The sequence below is a fragment of the Mauremys mutica genome, chromosome 1, assembly GCF_020497125.1.
Source record: "Mauremys mutica isolate MM-2020 ecotype Southern chromosome 1, ASM2049712v1, whole genome shotgun sequence".
Classification (NCBI taxonomy): domain Eukaryota; kingdom Metazoa; phylum Chordata; order Testudines; family Geoemydidae; genus Mauremys; species Mauremys mutica.
The window spans coordinates 340,259,263-340,285,189 of NC_059072.1; the positions used below are offsets into that span (position 1 = coordinate 340,259,263).

At 43.7% G+C, this 25,927-nt stretch overlaps 1 protein-coding gene and 1 non-coding gene across 6 annotated transcripts in view; one reads left to right on the forward strand and one right to left on the reverse strand.

The window, feature by feature from the left end:
- Positions 1–25,927, forward strand: part of NOX4 (NADPH oxidase 4) — a 163,184-nt gene that overhangs the window by 39,134 nt on the left and 98,123 nt on the right. For all 5 annotated transcript variants that reach the window (XM_045020189.1, XM_045020157.1, XM_045020172.1 and 2 more), the window contains 2 exons: positions 1,963–2,127; positions 2,281–2,343. In XM_045020189.1, the coding sequence (XP_044876124.1) occupies positions 1,963–2,127; positions 2,281–2,343 (228 nt within the window). The remainder of the gene's footprint in view (positions 1–1,962; positions 2,128–2,280; positions 2,344–25,927) is intronic.
- TRNAG-UCC lies at positions 23,470–23,541 on the reverse strand. Its single transcript has one exon. It is a non-coding gene; the product is annotated as a tRNA-Gly (tRNA).

Here is a 25,927-nt window from a genome sequence, read left to right on the forward strand (position 1 = left end):
CAGCCTGAGCCACAATGTCTACACAGCTATTTTTAGGGCAGCAGCATGAGCCCCGCTAGCCCATCTGTCGAACTAGGCTGGGAGGCTGGCTGCCACAGACTGCGTAGGCACACACCGTGTGACTGTGGGCAAGTCACTTAATCTCCCAGTGGACAAATCCCATCTGTAAACTGGGACTAAGAATGCTTCCTATCTCCCACCTGTTTAGACTGGGAGGGTGGGATTCACAAAATTACTTAGATACCTAAACCCAAGATGTAGGCACCTAAGTCCCAGTTTGTGCTCCGCTGCAAGCCATAAAACTCCTGCTGAACACTGTAGGCGTCTAAATTCACTCGGTGGCCACGTTTTTTGCCGTAAAAGTCCCCTCAGCATCTGTGTTTCTGCCTCTGGGCATGCGTACTGCTGCCTCCCTCTAGATGTCCGGGTGCCTATGTCCTGCCTAAGCCCAAGAGCAGACCACAGAAGGTAGGCAGACAAAGACCTATGTTGTGTGCCAGACCCAGTTCAATAGCTGAGCTCAGAGGCAAGTCCATACAAAACAGCTGGGGTGAGGAAGGGAGAGAGAACTTCCTTTATCACCTGGGATGTGAGAAACCTGTGGTTCAAGCTCCCCTCTGCCTGATGAGGAGAAGGGATTTGAACAGGGCTCTACCACCTCTCAGATGAGTGCTCTCACTGCTCGGCTATGGATAGGGTGACCAGATGGCCCGAAAATTGGGACTGTCCCGATTTTTAACCCTTTTTCCCGGATCCCGATCAATGTATGATTGGGACGCCATTTGTCCCGATATTCAGGTAAGGAGGCGAGCGGGAGGGAGGCGCTGACTCTGTGGGTGCTCCACAGTTGGAGTACCTACGGGGAAAAATGGCAGCCAAGCTCCCTCATCCTCGCTTCCTTCTCTCCCTCTCCCCTCAGTGTGCCACTTACCCGCTCCTCCCCACACCCAGCGCTTTCCGTTGCCTAACAGGAGGTGGAGAAGAGGCAGGGCAGGGGCGGGGACTTGGGGGAAGGAGGTGGAATGTGGGCAGAGCGAGGGCGGATGCTTGGGCAGGAAGAGGCGGGGGGTGGGTGAGCACCCACCCGGCAGGGGGGAAGTCGGTGCCGTAGGGGTGAGTGGCGGGCGGGGGGTGAAGAGGCGGGTGAGCGAGCAGTGGGTGGAGGATTGAGGAGGGATGCAGCAAGCCAGCAGGGGGCCAGGGGATGAGAAAGGGCACAGTGGGGGGGGGGGTGAGGGGGAAGGGGGCGGGACCTGGGGCAGAGTTGCGGCGGAGCCTGGGAGGAGCAGGGGTGGACTGTGGGTGGGATTGATCGCACCCCAATGTGTCCCGATATTTTAGTGTTGTGATCTGGTCACACTAGCTATGGAACATGCTGATGTGGGAATCTCTCCTATTGAAGTTCTTCCACTTTAATTAAAGAACTGAATAATTCAATATTAATTGGGCCAGAGAAAGATTTAGAATGACTCTGAAGCCTAGTGATTAGGGTAGTCACCTCCTCCTCTTCCATTGGGACTACTTGCAAAGTAAAGCCATGTCTACATTTATGGCGGCATGTCAGAGTACAGACATTGCATGCTCGGCTAGCATGGTGAGATACGGTTTAGGTGAGTAACGTAGAGTGCCCTACCTGCCTGAACCACCAGGGTATATACTCTACACGGCTCTCTACATGCCCAAGCAGTGCCTCCCGTGACTACCCTGCTATTTTTAACAGCGTAGTGTCTTACTGCCTCATTGGAGCCTTTCACTGTGACATGGAGAATCACAGAACCATAAGGTTAAACAGGCTACCTTTCACTGCAGCCTGTAGCTACATGTGTAGTGCCTGTATTTCAGATGCCTAAGACATCAGTCAACATAAGGATGGTAGAACTAGGCTGTATAAGGAGTCATGTTATTTTGAAATCAAAAAAGAAAAATATTTCTTGGAGTAATATTTTTGTTTTTCTTCTGCAGACTTGGCTTTGGATTTCTGGACCTTTGTGCTTATATTGTGCAGAAAGGCTCTACCGCTATATCCGCAGTTATAAACCAGTCACGATAACTTCAGTGATAAGCCATCCCTCTAATGTCCTTGAACTACGAATGAGGAAAGAAAACTTTAAAGCAAGGCCTGGTCAGGTGAGTTGACTCGCAGCACATAAAACTACAGCTTCTCTTATACAAGGGTTGAGGGATGCTTTTCACTTTGGGGTATTGTTAGCAGCAGCTATGACCGAATGTTTTGAACATAACTTTTTTACTATTCATTTTTCTCTGGGTGATTTATTTCAGTACATCATTCTGCACTGTCCAAGAGTGTCAGCATTAGAAAGCCATCCATTTACGCTCACAATGGTAAGAAATCCATTTACTTTGAGTTATTGCATTTTAAGTAGTTTCCCATTTATTTATTTTTGGTGAGTGAGTGGTCTCTCTCATTTCCTTGAATAAGAGCTTCTGGTTCATTTAAGAGGCTACCTGTGAATATAAAGTGATGTGATTGTTATTTCCCTCAGCACTTTATGTGTATTTAATTTTGTCTACTGTTGAGAAAATGATAATAGGAACCTATTTTCTAACTTCCATTAGTGGAAAATAATAATAATAATAATAAATCCATTCTATTTTGCTCATTCAAATATAAACAAAATAGCATTGAAAATCTTTATGTGGAATTAGGCACAAACTTTCATTTTGTCTGTTTGGTGAAATAAACTTAAACAGAGACATTGCATCAATTTCTTTTAGTTTAATCCATAAATAAGTTATTTTTTCAGTCTTCTACTATGTTTGTGATTTGTTGTGAAGTTTACCAGTGATGTAGGACCAGTGAGATGGTACAGGTGGAGAGTATGGGCCTATTTCGTCTTCCTATTATGACTGATTTATCCCACTGTAAGTGTGAAAAGACCAGAATAAGACTCATTTTATTTAAATATTAAATAGAAAATATCTTTTGATTGTTCTCCCTGTATTGAAGTTGACAGAAATAAAAACAAATAGGATTCATTAGTAATATTTGCACAGTGCCTTCAAGATGCAAAGCACTATATAAATGCTAGTTTTTATTAAATTAGCCCACTCTGTGAAACAATCTTTTATGGCCAGTGTGATGTCAGGTTCCAAAATAACCACTGCTAGCAACTAGCATGGAACTGACCATTATAATTAAGGACACTTGACCAGATCCTGCAGATTTTTCTCTAGCAAATCTTTGAATTGACTCTATGGGAATTTTGCCAGAGGGAATACTGCAGAAGTGGGCTCAGTGGCATAAACTGACATAAGTTCATTGACATCAAGCTGATTGTACTAGTTGAGGATCTGGCCCGCTATTTGGAAAAAATCTATTACAGTGATGATATCCATTGCAAGAAGCAAATCCCAAGATTGGGTGAGACAGATGTGGTTTCTCAGTCAATGTAAATAATTCATTTATATTCAAATACAGTGTTATGTATTTTCAGCTGAGTACAAATATCTAGTTGATAGATTAGTTTAGATCTGTAGCAGAAGAGACGGTAAAGTAACTTTCTCTTACGTACAATGCATTCTATACTAAAGTAGGGTGATATTAACAGTCTATAGGATAGGTCCATCAATGTCTGTTAGCCAAGATGGTCAGGGATGCAATCCCATGTGCTGGGAGTCCCTAAGCCTGTAACTGTCAGATGTTGGGACTGGACGAGAGGGGATGGATCACTCGATAATTGCACTGTTCTATTCATTCGCTTGGAATCATCTGGCATTGGCCCCTGTCAGAAGACAGGATACTGGGCTAGATGGACCATTGGTCTGACCCAGTGTGGCCGTTCTTATGTTCTTATGTAACATAGTATATACTGCTTTAAATATTCCTTCATATTAAATTGCTATTTTGACATTAGCTCTGATTTTTATTGCCCCAAATGTATTTCAGTAACACTTTAATTACACTAGAGTAGATGCTATTACTGGGTGGTTTATTGCATAACAAGGACTTGAAACATCTAGACTTATAATAGCCTTTTCTGTCCAGCTTAGGCAGGGGACAGTAGCTTCCAGATGTTTTTCTAGGTCATTGTTCTGCCTTGGGCTGCTTCTTTGCTTAGAAAGCTTTTTTCACTGCAAGATAATGCTAGACATGGGATGAGGCTTAAGGGTATGTAGGCAATATCTTGACTCAGTATTTTTTTTCCCTGCTCCTGTCTGACCTACTTGTAAATACTTGTAGTTACCAAGCATTAATGATTTCAGTGTGAGTTTTGCCAACTTTTCTTATTCTTTTACATAATAATAATAATTAATAATCTCTTCTTCTTGTTATTTTATAGTTTGCATGGTGTTTAATAGACAAGTAAAAGTGGTATACCTGGGAGCTTACAATGTCAGTATTGGACATAATGCAGCAAGCAATGCCACTAGACAAAGGCTGGAGGGAAGGGGAGTATAGGCACAGAAAGAGGGCTATGTATCTTTATTGGTCCTTCTCTTTAAAAAAAAAAAAAGGTTTAATATGTTGCTGCTTGGGTTAGTGCCTGGTATTAAGTAAGGCTGGGGTGGAAGACCAATACCTGCTCCCATTGAAGCCTCTGGCAGAACTCCCACCTGTCTCTGTGTACACTAGATCTCAGCCAAGTAAGGTAAATAAGATGGCATTTTGTAAAGAGGTGGAGTAATTTGTGCAATTTAATAGTCCTCTCCTCCCCCTTCCCTCCCCTCAGTGGAAGGGGTAAGGTGTGAAACTCCTACGAGGATTTGGAGAGGCAAAATCCATATCACTACCTAGGGATCAAAGCTGCTCCCCTGCCTACCTCTACTGTGGCTGCTATTTTAGCCTCTAAGCTGGATCAGCAGTCAAAGACTTCAGTGCCACTTGTGCACCCTGTTGAAATCACTGGATCCATGCAGTCATTGATCCTGTGGATCTTCCTCCAGCCTGCTCCAATGACTGAAACATTTTGCTACTTGAAAACACATTTATCTTTTCTAATATGAAAAGTCCATTTATTTTTATCCATTCTTTCATTTTGTCTTGCTCAAAATGTCAAGTTTCCAGAGGGGTGAGAAAGAGGCTGCACAGCTTCTGCAGTCCCCTGGAGGAATCCTGCTGGTCAGCTCAGCAAATTCTTTTGGGGGCTCCCAGGGTAGCTCACAATAGAATAGACGTTGCACCATCCTTGAATAGGGCACATCACCCTCCACGTTGGCTCTCAGCTACCTTTGTACAACTTTTGTCAATATGCTCTCTATTAAGCAGATTTAAGAATATTTATTTCCCTAGATCCCTTTCAGAGCATCGAACAGTCACTCCCAAAGTGCTGTTTGGTGTGGCATTCAAAAACTCTTCTACCTGGACCCCTGTGTGCCCAATTTCCTTACTTTAGACGAGTATTTCCTATCACTTTTCAGAACAAAACCCCGGTGGAGTAAAACAAAAATAAACATGGATTCTTTCCTTTATTGCAGCCTGTGTGCCAAGGCTTCTGAACTCCCACAGAGCCTTGCCCAGAGCTCAGTCAGATCAATGGGAATCTTTCCACTTACTTCAAGGGGCTTTGGATCAGGGCGTCAGGCTTATTATGCACTTTAATAGGGGGTTTGCCTAACAAGGTAACAAAAATGTTCAAGGGGTTTTACTTTTTTTTGTTGGCAAGGATATTTAAAAAAAAATTGTATATCACTTACTTTTAATTAGGATATGAGATGTTCCTCTCTCTGTGTTACACAGATTAATCTCGTGAGTCCTGTATTTCTGTGTAAATATATATTTTTGGCCAGGATTTTCAAAAGGGGCTAGTGATTTCTGGATGCCTCCATGTTTGGGTGCCCAATTTGAAATTCCTTAAAGGGACCTGATTTTCAGAGGGCTGATGCTCAGAATACTATGAAAATCAGGCCCACTTAAGGTGTCACAAGTTGGGAACCTCAGAATTGAGGCACCCCAAATCAGTTGTTACATCTGGAAATCGTGCCTTTAGTCCCCAGGGCGTCTCTCTACATGTGTTAATCGCTCAGCAGTTTCTCTGTGATTGGGAGGGTGGAATTTATGCATTCTGTCATGCAGTTTAATGCTTAATGCCTAGAGCCATCTCTTAAGGCTCTTCAGTAATAGCGAACATCAACAGATATGTTTGTTTCCAACACAATAGTGCTGGTCCTGTAAAAGTTCAGTTCAGATTTCCAAAGCATTGCTTTCACTCTTTTTGGTACCATCGGATCAAAATTCTCCTCCCCTTTCTTTCCCCCTTCAAAAAAAAAAACCCAACCAAACAAAACATTTATGGGGCTGATCCTCTCATTTACACTGGTTTTAAAATGGTTCAACTCCACTGCTGTCAGCAAAGTTGCTTTTGATTTTAACTACGCGAGTGAGAAGAGAGTCAGGGCGAATAGTTTATAGTGAGAGTTTTGTAGAAATCTTTGTCTTTTGTTTCTTTCAGTCTCAGTTCTAGATCTTCCACTCGGGGTATTGAATTTCCTCATTTTATAGATGCTTAACCACAAAGATGATTATTTGCTAAAAGCATTAAACCACAAAACTTGTAATTTATGGTTGCACATGTTTCCTTTTTACCAATGAATGACTTCAGAAGTGGGATTCTCATTTAAAATATTCATTGCAATATTGGAAGAGAAGTCGCTTTTTATGTAATACATTGGCATCACTTCTTGTGTTGGCACGTGGTGCTTGGCTCTGTGCCTTGAGGCATACAGCCTTACATTTTGCAAATGTAAAGAGCTGTCGAAGATACAGGGTCCTTTCATGTGGTCTCAGTTAAACCCACAATCTTTTACAAGCTATAATATGTAGCTTGGCTAATAAATAAACTTGCATCTACCCTAAATATCATTAAGTATATTGTATGGGGTAGCTGTGCTAATTTAATTATGTTAACTTTCTTGTGGAAGTGCAATGTAGCTTATTTTTACAGGACTAAAAAGAATGTGTATCATTTTGGTATGTCTTCACATGGAGTGTTGACTGTGCTAAACTTTATCCTTCACCAGGATCAGTCACTGAAAACCAAATTTCAGTTGTGGATCTGAGCTAAAGGTTGGAGTGGTTCAGATCTGACGTTTTGATTCAGGGTATTATAGAGGTGTGAGCCAGCCACAAAGTTTGGATCAGGGCAAAACTTTCCAAAAATGTAGGGCTGCTTGGATCCCCTCTACCTTTTAGTGGTGCTCCCATCTCTAATTGGAATTCAACACTGTAGCTCACAAAGAGGGGCTCTTCCTTTCAGTTGTTTTGATGTGACTTTAGTCCTGTACTGACGGCCTTGCAGACTGACGTCCTCTGTTCTAGCACATGCAGAAATAGAGAAAGCTCTTCAAAAATATCATGCCAATGTGCCTCATCCATAGCCTGGAAGCACCATCTCTAATGAGAGAGATTCCATGGCCCATTCAGTCCTTGGTTTTGCTACTGAGATGGCCAACGAGGCTGTTATATAATTGCCTATTGGGGTGGTGGTTTTAGAGACTTGTCTATTGGGTACCTGTTATGATGATCTGAATCAATTTCCGATATGTCCATCACCATGGCATCTAGGCATTATGGCGAAGTTGAATTATCATGTAAAGTGCCTTCATTATCTTCTGTTTTATGCCAGCAAAGTGTAGCTGATACTGAAACTGGTGATTCTGTTCTAAATTCAAAAATTGGGAGCCAAAGGGCTGTCCTCTTTAGTGTCCGACAGGGATTTCTTAAATTTTATACTAGAGAGATTTCAGTAGTTCAGCACTTCAGAATACCAGTATATCGACACTTATTATTGTAGCCCCTAGAAGTCCTGACTGAGATTGGGACCCAACTGTGCCAATAGGACAGGGACAATCCCTGCCCCCAAAAGCCTGTAATCTACTTAGAGAAGATAGACCAAGGGAAGGACTTTACAGATGAGGAAATGAGTTGTAGAGACATTGAGTGACTTGCTCAAGGTCCCAAAGGGAATCTGTGGCAGAGTTGGGAACTGAACCCTGGCCTCTGGAGTCCCTGTCTAGCATTTAAATGGCAAGACCATAATTCTTTTCTTCATGAAGGTTATTCAAGCTGCTCATCCAGTATGCTCATTCTGCTCCTCTCTAGCATGCAGAACATCATTTAATTTTAACAGGGGGAGCAGTAACTTGATTCCTTTAGCAAGAAGGGGTACATTCCATAAGCCCTCACTTCTCTTTAACTTGCTCACATCACACCGTGTCCCTCTGTTTCACTTTGGGTCATAATGGAAGGCGAGTGAAAGGGGGAAAAGGGAATCTTTTTATTCTTGTTTTTTTTTTCAAGGTACTGAAAACTATGCAAGCACAGACCCCTCTGAGCTAGAGCTGATGCTGCTTCCTGGCTTTACGCATCTTCTGGTAATGTTGAGGTAGTGCTGTTGCCTTGCTTGACAGTCCAAACTGGTACCTAGTGTCTTCTGGAGACTGTCCCTTTGGCATTGCATTTCAGATAGAGGCTCCATTCAGTTTGGGGCCAGGTCAGTTCACACGTATGGGCTTTGGTCCTTCACCTGACAGTGAGAAGGCAGGACTGCTGTTGGCATTGCAGTCACCACTTGTTCCTCTCCAGCATCACAGTTTCATTCTGCCATTCTCAGAGAGAACAGGAGGAGCTGTTTCCTCTCAGTCCTTTCTAGAGTGTGCTGACCTCCCATGAACAAGTTCCGATCTTAACATGGCTGAAATATCAGAGGAGACATAGAAGACATCTACTTTCCTTGAGGCACTGAAAACCAGTGGCACTGAGGTACTGTGACATCGGATCTCTCTTGACTGTAGAGCTCTGTACTGCCATTTGCAGCAGTCATGAAGACCACAATAAATCTTAGCCCACTATTTTCAAGTTCCTCAGTGAGAGAGGAACAACTGTCTGAGGCCCAAGTACCTCTAGTGTACGTAGGTCAATCATCTGTCTGAGACTTCACGCATGGAGATTTCATCCTTTCTCCATCATTTCCTCGTAACCCAACTGTGACAGGTTCCCCTCAGGGTGCTACCTGGAACTGGGGTTCCACTGTTCCCTCTGACCCACCAGCCTGGGCTCCCTCTGTCACTGTGCTGCTGTGACAAGCTGTAGACCACTCCCAGTCCTACACTTGCACCAACATTCGCACAGGCAGGGATACACCCAACTGCAGTTACATGCAGGCTGATCAGCCACTGCATGAACCAACAATAGAGATGCTACAGCCAAGATACCGCCGGCTTCCCAGCTTAGGACCCCAGAGCTGTACCGCTCTGCCCTGGTCATAACGCCGACCAATATGAATTTATTACCCGGTTCGCCCCTCCCTCAGTGTGGAGAGGAATATGCAACAAACTTGTGTTAACCAAGCTGAGATTTTCCCCCAAACACTTCACTCAAAGATACACTGATTTAGATAAAGCAAAAACAAGTTTATTGACTACAAAAAGATAGATTTTAAGTGATTATAAAGTGACAGCAAAAAGATCAAAGCAGATTACCCAGTAAATAAACAAAACCTCAAACTAAGCCTAAAATACTAGAAAGATTGGATATGAATTAGGAATTTCTCACCCTGACTGATGATACAAACAGGTTTGCAGATTCTTAAGGCACAAGCTGCACTTGCTTTGCAGCTTGGGCTCCCCACCGTGGTTCCAAGTTCTTTTTTTTCAGAGCTTCTCTCATGTGTTGAGTTGTGGGGGAATGAAGAAAAGAGATGATGTCACTCCCTGCCATAGCTAGCTTTTCCATATGGTGAGAACCCTTTGTTTCAAATTTGGTTCCCAGACCAGTTTGTGAAAAAATACAGGTACCCTAAATGGAGGTCAGAGTCATGTGGTCTGGTCACATGCCCTTGCAGAGTCATGGCGGCCATTATTTACAAGCTGGCCAAAACATTTACAGGCAGGCTAGGCTATTGCACAGCCCATTGTCTTTGTGGATGAGCCATTAGCACTGTCTGGCTTCTTCACTGTTGTACTGGAAAGGCTGGTGGGGGGTGTTTTCCAGAGTAAGCCCATTTGAAATACAGATTCATAGTCAATATTTATAACTTCAGATACAAAAATGATACATTCATACAAATAGGATAATCGTAGTCTGCAAATCACAGCTTTTCCAATGACACCTTACATGACTCATCTTGTACAAAATGCATCATAATTATGCTATAATCATATAATAATATTACTATGATGAATATTGGGTATAATGTCACACCAGTTTTCTGTTGTTGGCATTAGTTGAAGCATGTGCCACCCACCATAAATCCTCCAACACTCATTTGTAGCTAACGTTAAAAATCCACATGCTGTTAAGATATGAAGGCTCACTCTTAAGACTTCTTTAGTCTAACCTACCCAGGTCAGAGTGACTCTACCCTCTTCTATTTCTGTGAATAACATGGTGATGCTAGCCTGTTTACTTTTTGTGAGTAGCATTTTTGTGTGGAGTGCCTTTGGACTTAGTATAAATCAGCTCCAAAGTGCTGGCCAGGGTCTCATTAGTGATTGCAAATGGTTTACAGCCTCCACTACGAGCCTGGTTATGACTGGGCCTGACTTATGTCTTATGGCGGAGTGTCCTTCAATGAGTCTGTTTGCACGTATACTAAATACATAGATTCCATGGCCAGGTCTTGAATCAAGTGATTGAGGTATCTTTGGGTATATCTACGCTGCAGTAGATGTATCTGAGATAGCTTTGATCTATCTAACTTGAATAATAGTGGGGATGAGGGGCTGGGGGTGAAGGAGGGTGCTCCGGGCTGGGACTGAGGGTTTGGGACCTAGCCCCACCCCCACCCCAGAGCTCCCTCCCACACGCCCAGGGGAGCCCTCCCCCCTGCACCCTATCCCCCTGCCCCAGCCCAGAGCTCCCTCCTGCACCCTGAACTCCTCATTTCTGGCCATTCTGGCCCCACCCCAGAGCCTGCACCCTCAGCCAGAGCCCTCACCCCCTCCCACTCCCCAACCCCCAATTTCATGAGCCATACACTTTCCATACCCAGATGTGGCCCTTGGACCACAAAGTTTGCTCACCCCTGCCATAGACCATTGTTGAAATGTAATGTTTTCATGTAGTATTATAGTATCACAATCCGCAAATGAAAGAAAGGTTGAAAACCACTGTATTAATGTGAAGCAAATCACTGTGGTAGTATTTGCAGTTAAAAACCTTCAGACCTTGCCTTTTTAGAATGGCAGTTTCTGTCTGAGCAGAAAAAATGACGGACTCATTTAAAGTTGAGTTCTTTATTCATGTACAATGTTGGATAAATCAAATCCATGGCTTGCTGCTTGTACCAGGGTTTCCTTTGTATTATGTTGACTTGTTTCCATGGGTAATAAGGCATGTTTTATACAGAGATATTCCAAATGTCAGCACAAAATCCAAACATGTATAAAGGAACGAGCAGAGGTAGTTGCCAAACCTTGTTTGATTAGACATACTCAAAATATAAAATTCTATAAAGGAGTGATAGCTAATGAAGCCGAGATAGAGAATTACCTGAAATAGGTTTACTTGTGCACATGAAAAATATTAATATCGCTTCTAGGTGTCTCCAGGCTATTGTTTGTTTATGTATTTTCCATCCTCATGAGCTTCTCCTCTGCACTCTGATCCTCATTTTTTTTTACGTCCCACTTTGACTCAGAAATATATATAGTTCAGTTGACCTAAAGGTTTAAAAAGCCTGACAAATGTAATTTAGGCACGTGTGGGTTGAGGACTAGTGCTCTGAAGCTTTCGACTCCGTGCCTGACACCTTGTTATAGTGATCTGAACAAATGAAAATGTGAACGTTATTCAAACAAATGTAAACAAGAATGTGGAAGCAAATGCTTCCTTTTGCTTTAATGAGGTAGGTTTTTATTTTACAAAGCTGTGGATTGCATTATTGTCTTATTGGAGGCCTGATCCAAAATTCATTGAAGTTAATGGGAAATCTGCCATTGACTTCAGTGGAATTGTAACAGTCCCCCAATGAAGTCTGATTCTCAGTGTCTTTCAAGCAAGTAATATAGTACTATGCAAAGAACAAAACTGGGAAATGTTGCAGATGCTTATATACTGTACGGTAAACTCAAGAAACAAATGATGTACAACAGGAAAAGCCCAAGGGCCGGATTCCGAGATACCTAAAATTTTTAAGTTGGAAATTTTCCCTCGTAAAAACTAGGTAAGGACCTCAGGAAGCAGCCTAATGCTAGCAGATTAATACAAAAAAACCCCAAATCGAAAAGTGATAGGATTTTAATGAGCTTTATTAAGTTCCGAATCCTTTTGCATATGGTAAACTTGGCTTTATGAGATGATCTACAGAACACTCAGGGAGATGCAGATATTGTGAAGTATATTGCTGGCAAACTATTGCAAGTCCCAGGGGCTTGTCTGCTTTTCATACAAATAGAAAATGTAACAGCTGTGTGGAAAAGAATTTAAGTGCAATAAAAATAGTGTAGATTAACTTTTCTCTTGCTCATTGTGTGCTGCCTTACATCCATTTGCTTTTAGATTTTTGTTTTACGTATCCAGTTTATCTAAGCAAAAAAACTTTACACATATAGACTTATACTTTATATACTTACAAATATCCACCTATAACAGCTACAAGAAGTGAGATCTTTTATTGTTTGCTACATAGTAATTGGGATTTTCTTTTGCAGATAACTCCTGCTTTGCCAAGTCATATGTTTTGCATATTTGGGAGTTCTAAATACACCTCTACTCTGCTATAATGCGGTTGTGGGGAGCCAAAAATCCCTACCGCATTATAGCTGAAACCCCGTTATATTGGGGTTGGGGTGGCAGGGCTCTGGCCAGGCCCTTTAAATCGCTGGCGAGCCCCACTGCCGCAGCCCTGGGGTAGCAGCAGCAGGGCTCTGGAGGTGATTTAAAGAGCTCTGGGCTCCAGCCACTGTGGGGAGCCCGGGCCCTTTAAATCGCCGGTGAGCCCCACTGCTGCAGCCCCGGGGTAGCGGCGGCAGGGCTCCAGTGGGATTTAAAGGGCCCGGGGCTCCCCGCAGCAGCCAGAGCCCTGGACCCTTTAAAGCCCTGCTGCTACCGCGCTATATGCAAACCCATGTTATATTGGGTCGCGTTATAGCAGGGTAGAGGTGTATGTATGCTCAGCATACACATTCTGGCCCCAGTCTTCACAGGTATTTAGGCTGATTTTAAGATCTGGACTTTTGAGCTTTGCAGGATAAAGGAGAGCCGAAGAAATGGCTAGCTAATGAAGTTGGGAGTGTGGAGGTGTGTTTTAACTGGAATAAAACTCTTCCACATTTTGGTCAGCTTAGAAAGATAGGGCCAGATAATGGCAATTAATTGATGCTCCATATTGGGGTGGTGCAAAGCTGCATCACCCCAGCCAAAGCTCCTCCCCCAGCTCACTACCGCATGGGGTAAAAGAGAAGACTGCCCCCTGCATCACCCTTCAGCAAGAGGCATCATGGACTTCACAAAACTGCCATGGACCTGAGTTTAGTGTGCGGGTGCTGGATGGTGTTGGTGGTCCGTGATATCCAGGAGGTCAGACCGGATGATCTAATAGACCCTTCTGTGCTTAAACTCTGTGACTGGCCTCTACTCTGGCCCCTTTTGGGATGGCTTGTGCTCTAGGAGGTGTCAGCAGGAAGTAGTCCCTACACTCAAAGTGCAGAGACTGTGCTTGTACCAGACTCTGTGGGTGGGTGGTTCCTTATGCTCACCTCTTCTGCCTCCTTGGACATCCACTCATTGACCAGCCACACTCTGGTTCACAATCTGGAAAAAAAATGAATGTATGTTGAGCATTGAACTCTGATTTCACTCTGTCTCTTGCTACTTTCAGTGTTTCATTGTGCAAGGACACGGTTTCACACCTGACTCTGACACCTCTGAGGTTGGGAGGAGACATGGCCATTCTGACCGCTCCTCTTGGCAGAGTTGAACTGAGTAGGTTCCTCATTCAACTGCCGTTCAGAAGTATTGGTAAGCCATGCACTTGGAGTAGGGAGGATGGAAGGTTTGGAGGGGAGAGAGTCTAGCAAAATCATTTGTTTCAGTTTGCTTGGTAATGCAGTCCATAAATATTTTAATTCTGGTTCCATAATGGTATTGTGTCCTGAGACACCACTCTGTAGCTCCACAATTTGCTTCTTTTGGCCTTCTGAGAGTTCCTCTCCAAATTTTTAGTCAAATTTGTAGTTGCATTTATCTCTTCATTGGGTGTGTTTCTAACCAGTTCCACTTCTGGTTGCTACAAACTTTTTTAACGTGGCTGAAAGGCATGGAAAGGGTCCAGTTACACAGCTGATCTTGGATCTGCTGGTCTCTGCCAGGCAGTGGCTGGAATTGGAGGCAGTGTGGAGTGGTGGAACCACAAGGGAGCTCCCTGGGCTCTCAGGGGAATCCCATTCGGTGCATCGCTATGAGCAGAGTCAGCCATCCTCCGAAATTTCCCCTTCTGTTCTATTCAGTGTCTGATATTGCTTCCATCACTGTGGTATCCTTCCCACTCCCTTTGGGGTGGCTAGCATCACAGAAAGCACCAGCAGATAGTTCTTGTGCTCAGGGACTGCTGTTGTGCATGACCCCTGTGTAGAGGCAAAATTGCATGCATAGGAAGATGCTTTTGGCATACTGCTCACCCTCCTTATCCAGGCCAGCGTGCAACAGGTGGCTGCTTCCAGGGCACCCCTTTGTGTCCTCAAGGAGTCCCTGAAAGCAGCCCCTGCCTCAGTTTCCCGAATCCCCAGTAACTCCACACAAACTGTCTGAATATAAATAGCTCTTTATGGGGTTAATTTATTGCAACAGTCTCACAACCCTCTAATTCAGAATTCCTCAGCATCATTCAAACAGTACATTCAATTTTTCAAGTCCTGACAGTCCATCAATACACCAGTTAAGCTTCCGCGACTCTCACCACAATCCAACTCTTGACTACAGCTCCAGCGTCTCTTACCATGTCTCACCTCTCGGGTACAGCTCCTGCGTGTTTCATCATGCCTCACCCCAGTCCTCTAGCTAGGGTGGTTTTCCACCGTATGTTTTGTTCTAGCAGTCACCTGGAGACATCAGCAGGCTCATCCCTCCATCATTCACCAGCCTTCAGCTCTCTCTGGCCCTCTGGCTTCAGCTCTTCCATTCTGACAGTCAGCAGGCATCTCCCTCTGCTACTCTCAGCTTCCAGCCCTCTCCATCCCTCTCTGGCTGTGGTTCTCTGCCCTAGGGAAGTTTGTAGGTGACTCATAGACTTTAAGGTCAGAAGGGACCATTATGATCATCTAGTCTGACCTCCTGCACAATGCAGGCCACAGAATCTCACCCACCCACTCCTGTAACAAACCCCTAACCTATGTCTGAGTTATTGAAGTCCTCAAATTGTGGTTTGAAGACCTCAGAGAAGAGGAGGCTGCAGTAGCCATGGCAGGATAGAAGAAAATCTTTTCAAGACTCAGTGATGCTGCAGTTTTTATAGGGGAAGATGTAAGAAAGGATATACAATGTGTGCTGTTATGCTGCCATGGCTACTTAATGACGACCGGGCATAGGAGAGAATTGAATAATGGCAGCTGACTTGGGGCAGCCTCGGAATCTAGTATTGGCCTTTTACATAATACACAGAAACTTGGGTTCCAATTCCCAGTCCTTGCTGTCTAAGCCTGGAAATTTGTGGATGCAGCATGATTTGCAACTGCAGGAGGGAGAAGATATCTCCTATTACTCAGGCATCCTTGCTTACTATACATCTCTCATCCAGCACCTGAATTTTAGGGGCACTACATTCAGATTCCGAACCTGTCAGACACAGCACCGCCAGACAGATGGCCCATTCCCTCTTGTACCGTGGGCCCTCATCACTTACTGACATCCGTATTCCTGTGCCGGAAAAGGATCTCTTTTGGTTGTGTTCCTAACTTATCAAATGGCTTATGTTGTGGCAGCCTTTGAATCATATGTTGCAGATGTGTATGAGGGCAAAGGCTCTTGTAAGGTGCTGCATTAGCCTTATTAAGTCATGAGACCAACTGGTTTGTGGTAAATGAGGGCATTTGTTCTCAAGTGCAAAAAAGACCCATTGCTGACTTTCCTCCTTTTAACAACCTTTATTCCAGGTTCAATCTATTTAAAAAAAAAAGTGGTCTATTTCTTTTCTTACCCAGAACAATTGCTAAGCAATTACTTGATTTGGTTTGCTTGCAGACACATACCAGCTGACTGCATCCCTGGCTTCTGCTTTCGCCAACCTGATCTGGCTCCTCTGCTCAACCAGCAAACTCCCACCACGGCATCTTTCAGGGGCATCCCTTCTCTCTGCCCAATCCTGCGCTTCTTTTGAGCTCTTTCTACTTCTCTAGAAACAATCACACATCCCCAGCCCTTCTGGATTCTGGATCCCCTCTTCCTTTTGGACTGTCTCATAAAACTCCCAGGGTCAGCCCTGCCTTCCTCGTTGCACCAAACTAGGGTACATCTGGACTGGAACAGGAGAGCTGGGCTCAAATTCATTTAAGTGCCAGACATAGTTTTAACCAGTGTTTCTGAACTAGAGGGTTTTTGTCACAAAATACAATTGGGAGGGTGGAGGTCATTTACAATTTTATTACAATCTAAAGCAAAGAAAATCTCGCTCCCTCATTCCCCACACATCTTTACATTTAAGGTCAAGTATTATTTGCCAACCTCTTGAAACACACACAGATAAATTATATGATAATTAATGTTCTTGTACTCTTACTTGTATAGTACATGTAAGGGGAAAGAGGTTGTGAAAATATTTAACCTAGAATAAAGTTGAGAAACACTGATCTGGACAATAGAAATATATCTTAGTGGTAAATCGGTAGCAGTAAAACTTTGTGGAGCGTAGCCTGTTCATCCTTTACTTACCACAAAAGCAAAGATACTGTTATTTATTATTTATTGAATGTGGTCAAAATTTCCCAGAGTGGCCTCTGAAAATCATCCGCTGGATGTCTCAGCCTAGGGTGGCAAAGACCGAGGCACCCAAAATCAGAGATGCTGAGCACTCGTTGACCTTTGTTGGAGTTTTGGATACTTAGCACCTCTGAAGATTGGTCTCTGGTCTCTGACTCAAGTTCGGCAGCTAAAAAATTGAGGCATTCAGAATAAGAGACTACTTTGAAAGTGTTGGCCTGTTGATATTTCCAACTACAACTGTTGTACATTGGCATTTGCCTTCAGAGAAAACAAAGAAACAAAAAGTTGGACAAATTCAAGAATTACACAAGGATGTGGTGAAGTCTCCATTATTTAAAGTCTTAAATCAAGATTGGATGTATTTTTAAAAGCACAAACAGAAGATATGAACTTGATGCAGATATGATGGGGTGAGGTTCTGTGACCTGTGTTATACAGGAGGTAAGAAGATGACGATACTTAGTCCTGCCTTGAGTGCAGGGGACTGGACTAGAAGACTTCTTGAGGTCCCTTCCAATCCTACGAGTCTGTGGTCATTCTGGTCCCTTCTGGCCTTAAAATGTAGAATCTAGTCACCTTTTGTGGCTTTACTGCAGGGCGTTTTCCTTCTCTAGCTGGGTTACAGGTGTTTTGGGTCAGAAAAAGGACAAGGGAATGGAAAGTGAAAACTCTTTGAGGCATGTTGTTTCTTAAGGGAGAGACAAGGTGAGTGAAGTAATATCTTTTACTGGACCACCTTTTGTTGGTGAGAGACAAGCTTTTCAGCTACACAGAGCTCTAAGGGAAGCAGCCCTGCTGTGAATTCTCTGGCTGCCTCAGATGTTAGATTTAAAGACTGTAGGTCTCACCTTGTTTATTCAGACACCCCTGTTGCAACATCATGTTCTGTGATTAGGGTTGTCCCCTCTACAACCAAATTATAATGTCTGCAGACACTTCTCAGTTAAATTAAGTCACTCATAAGGCCAAGTTCCCAATATGGAGAGTTTAAACAAAGCCAAATTTGCAAAGAAGCCCACAATAGAAATATATGGAGCCACCTTGAAGACTCTTCGCATGCAGCTCATTCTTTCAGACATAAACATGTCTAAAAAACCCCCAACAACCTTACAAGCACCTTTTTCTGACATCTGTCTTTTAAACTGTGTGATTCATTAGTTAAAACGGGGGTAGCCTGATTTAACATGGTTCACTTTCCAAACCTAAGACTAGCTGTTCTGTGTTGGCTGTATTATTTATATAGCATGCCTGTATTTGTCATCATTCTTCCCCATCGTTTTATAATCTCAGGATAAATTGTTTGGGGAATATTTAGATCAGTTTTCTGTGAAAACCAGACAAACCGTGGCTCACTGAACTTTTGAAGCCCAAATTCTTTTTGCAGCTGATTGGCAAAGTTGAAAATCCACCCCCACCTTCCCCACGAGGGAAAGAAAATCTAGCTCAGTTGGGTTTAGTTGTGTCATTTTCTCATATACATTAACTCTTAAGTGCTTTTCTGTCTGAGTTGCATAACTGATCTGACCGTTTCCAGGTCACAAATTTGGACAATACAGCAAAGGTTTGCAACAGAGCAGTTTTATCCTTGGAGGCAATCACCATAACAATGAACCAGCTACAGGAGCACATGGTGTTTACAGTGCCTGCCAGGATGTCTCCAAATTCCAGTTTAGAATCATATTGCGTCTCTTTCCCAAAGTGAAATAGCCTCTTAGAAGGACTTTCTCTCTGCTTGTTCATTTGTGTGAATCCAGCTCTGCCATGACCTTCCTTTGAGCTGTCGAAATGGGGACAGGGCTCCTTTTCAGTCTCTGCCAGCCATAGCACGCATCATAGCTGTCATTGCCAATAAACGACTAGTCCTGTTCCCACTTCTGCCTGCGCAGAGGGCCCCTGGGCAGTAGATTCCAAGCAGTTCCATTTCACGAGGGGGGCAGAATGCAGGGGGGCCTCTCCATTGGAGGCACATGCCTTGCATTGGTGCCAGCTCAGCAAGGGATTCTTGCATAGCCATTGAGAGTGGGTGGTTTGGAGAGATCTGAGATCCAGATTGTCTGGCTCCTCACTTTTGCTGGAAGTACTAGGGTTGTGGAAACCACTGCGTGCCTTAGGCTGTTGTTGATCCTATGTACTGTGCCACAGTCGAAAGAGGATTCTTTCCCTCTTCCCTCCGTTGCTATCCCCAGTGACAAGCTGAATTACCTGAGGTAATCCAGGAACAAGATTTCTCTCAAACTGGAGGTATTGTTTGGCTTAGTGAGTAAGGCTCTGGACTGGAACTTAGGAGACCGGTGCTCTACTCCAGGCTCTGCTACTGTCCTGTCATGTGACCTCTATATCTCTGAACCTCTGTTCCCCCTGTGATGATGATGAACTTTCTACAGTGCTGTCTGGTGCATCCCCCAGCCAGTGACTCCTCCACAGTAATAGTATAGCCAGAAACGTATGCCAAAGGCTACCAAATCCATAGTGAACCACCACAAAGAGCAAATTTGTAGGCAAGGGCCATCTACTGAACATGCCCCTGGTTGTAGGGAGAATTCTAGGCTGGGAATGGGTACCAGCAGTGTCCCTGAGGACCCTAAATGCTGTAGGTTATATAATTTACCAGACCTATCTGTTTTTATTTCCTGTCTGTTGTGCTCTCACGCATATGGGACCAGATTCTCCATTGCTCTGTACCTTGTGTAGTCACTTACATTGGTGTAAAGTGAGTGTAAACACTTACCACTCGGATTTAGTAGCATTTTACACTTTCTTTGCACTAGAGAATCTGATCCAGAATTTTTTGATGCTACTAAATAAAATCAAGTATATTTCTAGTACGTATTAGTACTAGTAATAAATTAAACTTGGATTAGTTAAATTAAGAATATGATCCGTATTCTTTCTGTTGCTGATTGAAATAAATGACATCTACAGATGAGTGCTAATCCATATGCTGGTTTATGAAGACAGAGTCTTCCAGAGTTTGTCACAAATCCACATGATGTCCCCTGAGTGCTAGATTTTGCATTTGTATCACGGAGTTAGCTGAAAATCACATATAGGCAGACAACTCCCTATTAAATATGCATCTGTGAAGGCTCAGAAACAGTAGGTTTTTTCCCAGCAAAGGGTGCAGAATAAATTATATTCCATACATTTGATCCAGTTATAGGATGTTAAATACAGTGTTACAAATGGCAGAATGCAAAACAAACAAAAAGGGTGTGTGTGGGAGGGCACATTCTACATCTCACTCATCATTAAACCTCTTAGCAGGAAATCTACTATTTCAGATACAGAAGACTTTTATCTCTGAGAACATAGGACCATGTTCTCAGGGGATGTAAATCAGCACAGCTCCATCAAAGTCAATAGAACTGTTCCAATTGACACCTATTGAGGGTCTGTCCCATAGTCTTTGGAGGATGGCTGAATGCCTGCAGATGAACATTTTAGCAAAAATTGCCAGAAGATCTTATAACATGTCAAATATTCCCCTTTTTTGAGATATGCATGTTTGGTTTGAGGACAGAATAAGATGAGCATAGCTTCATGTAATCACAGACAGTTTATTTGCAACAATAAATTTGCATAATTTCCCTAGCATTTTAATCAGGTTGGCACATCAAACAAGGTTCATTCACAGCTCTCTTGTACAGAAATATTCCATTTAACACTGTCCAAGGTCTTCTTTTGCTGTAACAGTCCTAGAATATAGTTAGGAAATAACCCTACCTTCTCAGTTTGGTAATCTAGTGAATACATCTTTTTAGAAAGACTAAAATAGTGTTCTTAAAATAACTTGTATGTCCTAGGAGTGGATAATCCTAACAAATTTTATAGTAGCTAAATTATCTTCTAGGGATCTTGGAGAAAAAGTTTTATTGTCTTTGACTAGAGCTGCAAAAAGCACATCATGCATTCCTGAAGTCACTCAGACACTTGTAGTTTGACTAAAGGTCATACACATACTTTTTAGGGTCCCAGTTCAGGAAAGCACATAAATTTGTGCTTAACTTTAAGAATGTTCTTAAGTCCCTTTGACTTCAGTGCAACTTAATCACATGTCAGTTTAAGCATATGCTTAAATATTGTCCTGGATAGAGTTGTTTTCCTCAATCACGGATAAGAGGTACTCTGTTTTGGAGACCAGAGATGCCAAAGAGTTTAGGCTTAAATTTCAGATTTTTAGGCATGTGTGCATTTACTGTAATTGTGTGCAGAGACCTGTCAATGGCATGTGTTATTTAGACATGCCAAGGCGTGCATATTTTCATGCCTACACTTGTGAATGACAGGATGGCTGTGGCAGGCTTGAGTCAGCTGACTTGGGCTTGGTGCTAGAAATTGCTAAGTAGATGTTTGGGCTCCAGCCCGAGGCCGAATGTCTACACAGTAATTTTTCAGGCTGAGAACCCGAGCTTCGGGTGAGCCACGAGGTTTTTTTTGTTGTTGTTTTTTATCCCTGTCTAGGCATACTCTCAGTATATGGGGTGATTGTTTTATAAAAAGCCTTTGCCCATGGATGATGTGGTGTTCTTGTCTCTTATTGTATTTGTGTCTGAGTTCATTTGAGAGCGCAGTGATTGTCTGGTTTCACCCACATAATTGTTATTGGGGCATTTTGTGTCCTGGATGAGGTACACCAGAAGCTGCGATAGCCATGTGTAGTACCCATTGATCTCGAAAGGTGGGTTGCTGTGGGAGGGTGTTGATTATTGCAGTAGTGGAGAGATGTCGGCAGGTTTTGCATCTGCTGTTCTGGCAGAGTCTGGTGCTGCTTTGAGTTGGTGGGTCCTGGTCTGTGTGTAGCTTGCTTCTGATGATGAACATCAGTCTCTAATGTCCACCCAAGCACTTGCTGGTCTGGCAGTCTGGGAAATGCCAGGGCTCTCAAGTTTAGCTGATCTCAGAGGAACAGAACATGTGAATGTGCTATTTATGGAATAAAAATATGACTGGGGCTTTAAAAACTAGGCTCTATATATCCTACATGATGGGTTTGTTTCTTCTATGAAGATTTAATAGCACAATAAGGTTTTCTAGAGCCCTCCAAGGGACCCTTAGGCCTGTGGTGTCAGCATATACTTCCTAAAATGTGAGAAGAAATAAATCCTGATGTTACGGGGTTATTGTTCAGAGTACTGCAGAAGGGAATTATTCACATAAGTCATGTAAAGGACAATGGGCTTGAACCTGCACCCATCTGAGTCGAGGGGAGTTTTGCCATTAACACTGGATGCGGGGAGGTTTTAATAGGAGAGGAAGGATAGTTTTTTTTTTCACATTGGGCATTAACAGTGACTAGGCAAGGTTGGGGTGGGGGTGGGGGTTGCTTCTCGTCTGTGGCCCCTCAGTTAAAAGTGAAAATTCATCTTTCTTAAATATTCATTAAATGTTTTGTTTGTTTGTTTGTTTGTTTGTTTAATCTGGTTTTGCACTTCTGCATTTCTCTATAAAACCATGCTTTGTGATGGTCAGGCTGCAGGAGGGCAACTGGCACCTCCTGCGGGTGCTGGGCATGAGATTCGGGGGCAGCCGGACTGTGGGGTGGTACCTCCAGTGGGCACCGGGCACAAACTTGTCTTGTAGAAAAGGTGCTGAACTGGAATTCCAGACATCTGGATTCCATCTTCCTGGGTAGAGAAATTTATCCACTGAGCAGAGATCTGGCACAAAACCCACCTCAAGACTTAAGCTCTGCATTGGGGTTGTACTGGAGACCTGCTGGCAAACAGATGGGCAAGGGTGCGGCATGCTCCATGTGAGCTTCAGAAAAGCTGCAATAGGAGCAGGCTAGCTGCAAACTTGACCTTTGCATGGATAAAGTGGCCCCATTATTCTGTGCTAGAGATTGCAGTCCATAGGCTGTCTGGCCAGTATTGGCCAGGCAAACATGCGCATCAGTGGCAAGTGGGTGAATGTTTGTTTGTTTGTTTACGCCTGCGTTCTAGCACTATTTGAATGTTAACATAGCTAACAACATATACTAATATATCACTCATTTTTAAACTGTGTAGTTCTTTTCAGGGGTTTCATACATCTTTTTGGAATTTTGATGTCTGAGCAAAGTCTCTTTTTTACAAAGGGGTTCAGATTCGATGGTGATGAGGACAGTATAAGACTGTGAACAGGACTGGATAGAAAAGAAGGTGCAATGCTACTCAGAACTTCATAGTTGCAGTTTGCAGGGATATGTGAAGACTTTCTTTTGATTTTACTTCATCTGACTTCGTGCTCTGAGTTCTGCTAGTTTGGGGAGGAAATCATAAGGAGCAGTTCTGTTTTGCATGGTTTCCTTCTGATAACCCAAATGGTGTCAAGATCACAAACCTTAATAAAACTGTGACCTGAATTTGGGGTTTGTTTAAAAAACAAACAAACAAAAAGCAACCCCCTAAATCCTCAAATAAATTAAAATTGAACCAGATATTCTTCTGTCCTTCATTTTAAGCACTGGAATAAATTGCCTAGGGAGGTTGTGGAATCTCCATCATTGGGGATTTTTAAAAGCAGGTTGGACAAACACATGTCAGGGATGGTCTAGATAATACTTAGTCCTTTAGTCTGACATTAAACCAATTCCGGACAGGGCAAAAACACATCTCTGCATTGGCCGGGAATCGAACCCGGGTCAACTGCTTGGAAGGCAGCTATGCTCACCACTATACCACCAATGCATCTGGCAAAAGCCTCTCTCCCAGGTGCTACATGTACTAGGAAAATGATTCATTCCTGCACCGCTAATGAGCAGGATGGGTGGACAGGCAGCAACCTGTCAGCTCTGAGCACAGACAGGTTCCCACAGTGACTGGGGATGGAGGTGCTACATACCAGAGGGAGGTGTCTCCAACCCCACCTCTCCCCTCAGAGAAGGGAAACAAAGATAAATGACCAGAATGACAAACCTCAGCCCCTTTTAAAGTTAACATTTGTGTTCGTTCCCGCTACCTACAGAGGGGTTTGTGGCTGATTCCAGTCTCTGCTGGGATATGGGACGATTCAGGCTGTCACTGAGCTGAAGAAGGGAGATGGTTTTAACAGGGACGGCTGCCTGGTCTTAAGGGTGTTTGTCACCTGGTCTGGGTGTTTGGTACATGGATGCAGTCCCTGCTCCTGGGCCTGTCCTGCGCAAAATAACAAAACTTTTCTCCAAAAGGAGATGGGCACACGAGGTCGCCAGGACACAAAGAATGTAACAACACAATTCCTCTATGAGCAGTGACTCTGACAAGTGATTGATCTCCCCTTGCTTTTATATTGTGGGTCTTTGTCCCCCCTCTGTTGCACCCCATGGGAGGGGTAAGGAGTGAGGTTGTGCTATGGGCATTTTTTTGATCTTTTAGTGTTTTATACTTTCCCCCCCCCCAAGCCCATTTGCCCCTCCTGACTGGGTGCTTGACTTTGCTGGGAGATAGGAGTTGAGGCAATCGTAAAGTGCGCTCTGAGTAACAGTGTGACTCCTCTTACCCGTTCCCGTTGCACGAACAAACCCATCTGGCTAGGGAGAAGCAACATACACAGTGTCTTTGAAGAGTATCAAAAGGGGGCTAATTTAGCTACAGGTAATCAGGAAAAAGATCTTGGAGTCATCGTGGATAGTTCTCTGAAGATGTCCACGCAGTGTGCAGAGGCGGTCAAAAAAGCAAACAGGATGTTAGGAATCATTAAAAAAGGGATAGAGAATAAGACTGAGAATATATTATTGCCCTTATATAAATCCATGGTACACCCACATCTCGAATACTGTGTACAGATGTGGTCTCCTCACCTCAAAAAAGGTATACTGGCACTAGAAAAGGTTCAGAAAAGGGCAACTAAAATGATTAGGGGTTTGGAGAGGGTCCCATATGAGGAAGGATTAAAGAGGCTAGGACTCTTCAGCTTGGATAAGAGGAGACTAAGGGGGGATATGATAGAGGTCTATAAAATCATGAGTGATGTGGAGAAAGTGGATAAAGAAAAGTTATTTACTTATTCCCATAATACAAGAACTAGGGGTCACCAAATGAAATGAATGGGCAGCAGGTTTAACACAAATAAAAGGAAATTCTTCTTCATGCAGCGCACATCAACTTGTGGAGCTCCTTGCCTGAGGATGTTGCGAAGGCTAGGACTATAACAGGGTTTAAAAGAGAACTAGATAAATTCATGGAGGTTAAGTCCATTAATGGCTATTAGCCAGGGTGGGTAAGGATGGTGTCCCTAGCCTCTGTTTGTCAGAGGGTGGAGATGGATGGCAGGAGAGAGATCACTTGATCATTGCCTGTTAGGTTCACTCTCTCTGGGGCACCTGGCATTGGCCACTGTCGGTAGACAGATACTGGCTAGATGGACCTTTGGTCTGATCTGGTACGGCCGTTCTTATGTTCTTATGTTCTTATGAGTGTGGGGGTCTGGGTTAGATGACCTCTCGAGGTCCCTTCCAGTTCTATGATTCTATTATTTTGAAAGACTCTCCCGGCTCTAATGACATTTTTCATCTCTAAAATGCTTCACAGATATTAATTTAATTTATCCCTGTGACAGCCTTGAGATGTTGGAAGGTATTATTGTCCCCATTCCGTGGATGGGACAGCAGAGGTGCAGAGATCTATCTCGGGTACTCCCAATACTGTAGTAAAAGGATTGGCAACCTTTGGCCCAGGGCCTGCCAGGGTAAGCCCCCTGGTGGGCCCGGCCTGTTTTTTACCTGCCGCGTCCACAGGTTTCGCCGATCGCTGCTCCCACTGGCTGCAGTTCGCCATCCCAGGCCAATGGGGGCTGTGGGAAGTGGCAGCCGGCACATCCTTTGGCCTGTACCGCTTCTCGCAGCTCCCATTGGCCTGGAGCGGCGAACCGCGGCCAGTGGGAGAGGCGACTGGCCGAACCTGCAGATGCGGCTGGTAAACAAAGCAGCCCAGCCCGCCAAGGGGCTTACCCTGGTGGGCTGCGTGACAAAGGTTGACGATCCCTGCTGTAGTATCTGAGCACCACATAGTATGTAATGTACTTATCCTTAAAACACCCCTTTGTGAGGTAGGACAGTGCTATTACCCCATTTTATAGATGGGGCACAGAGGCACA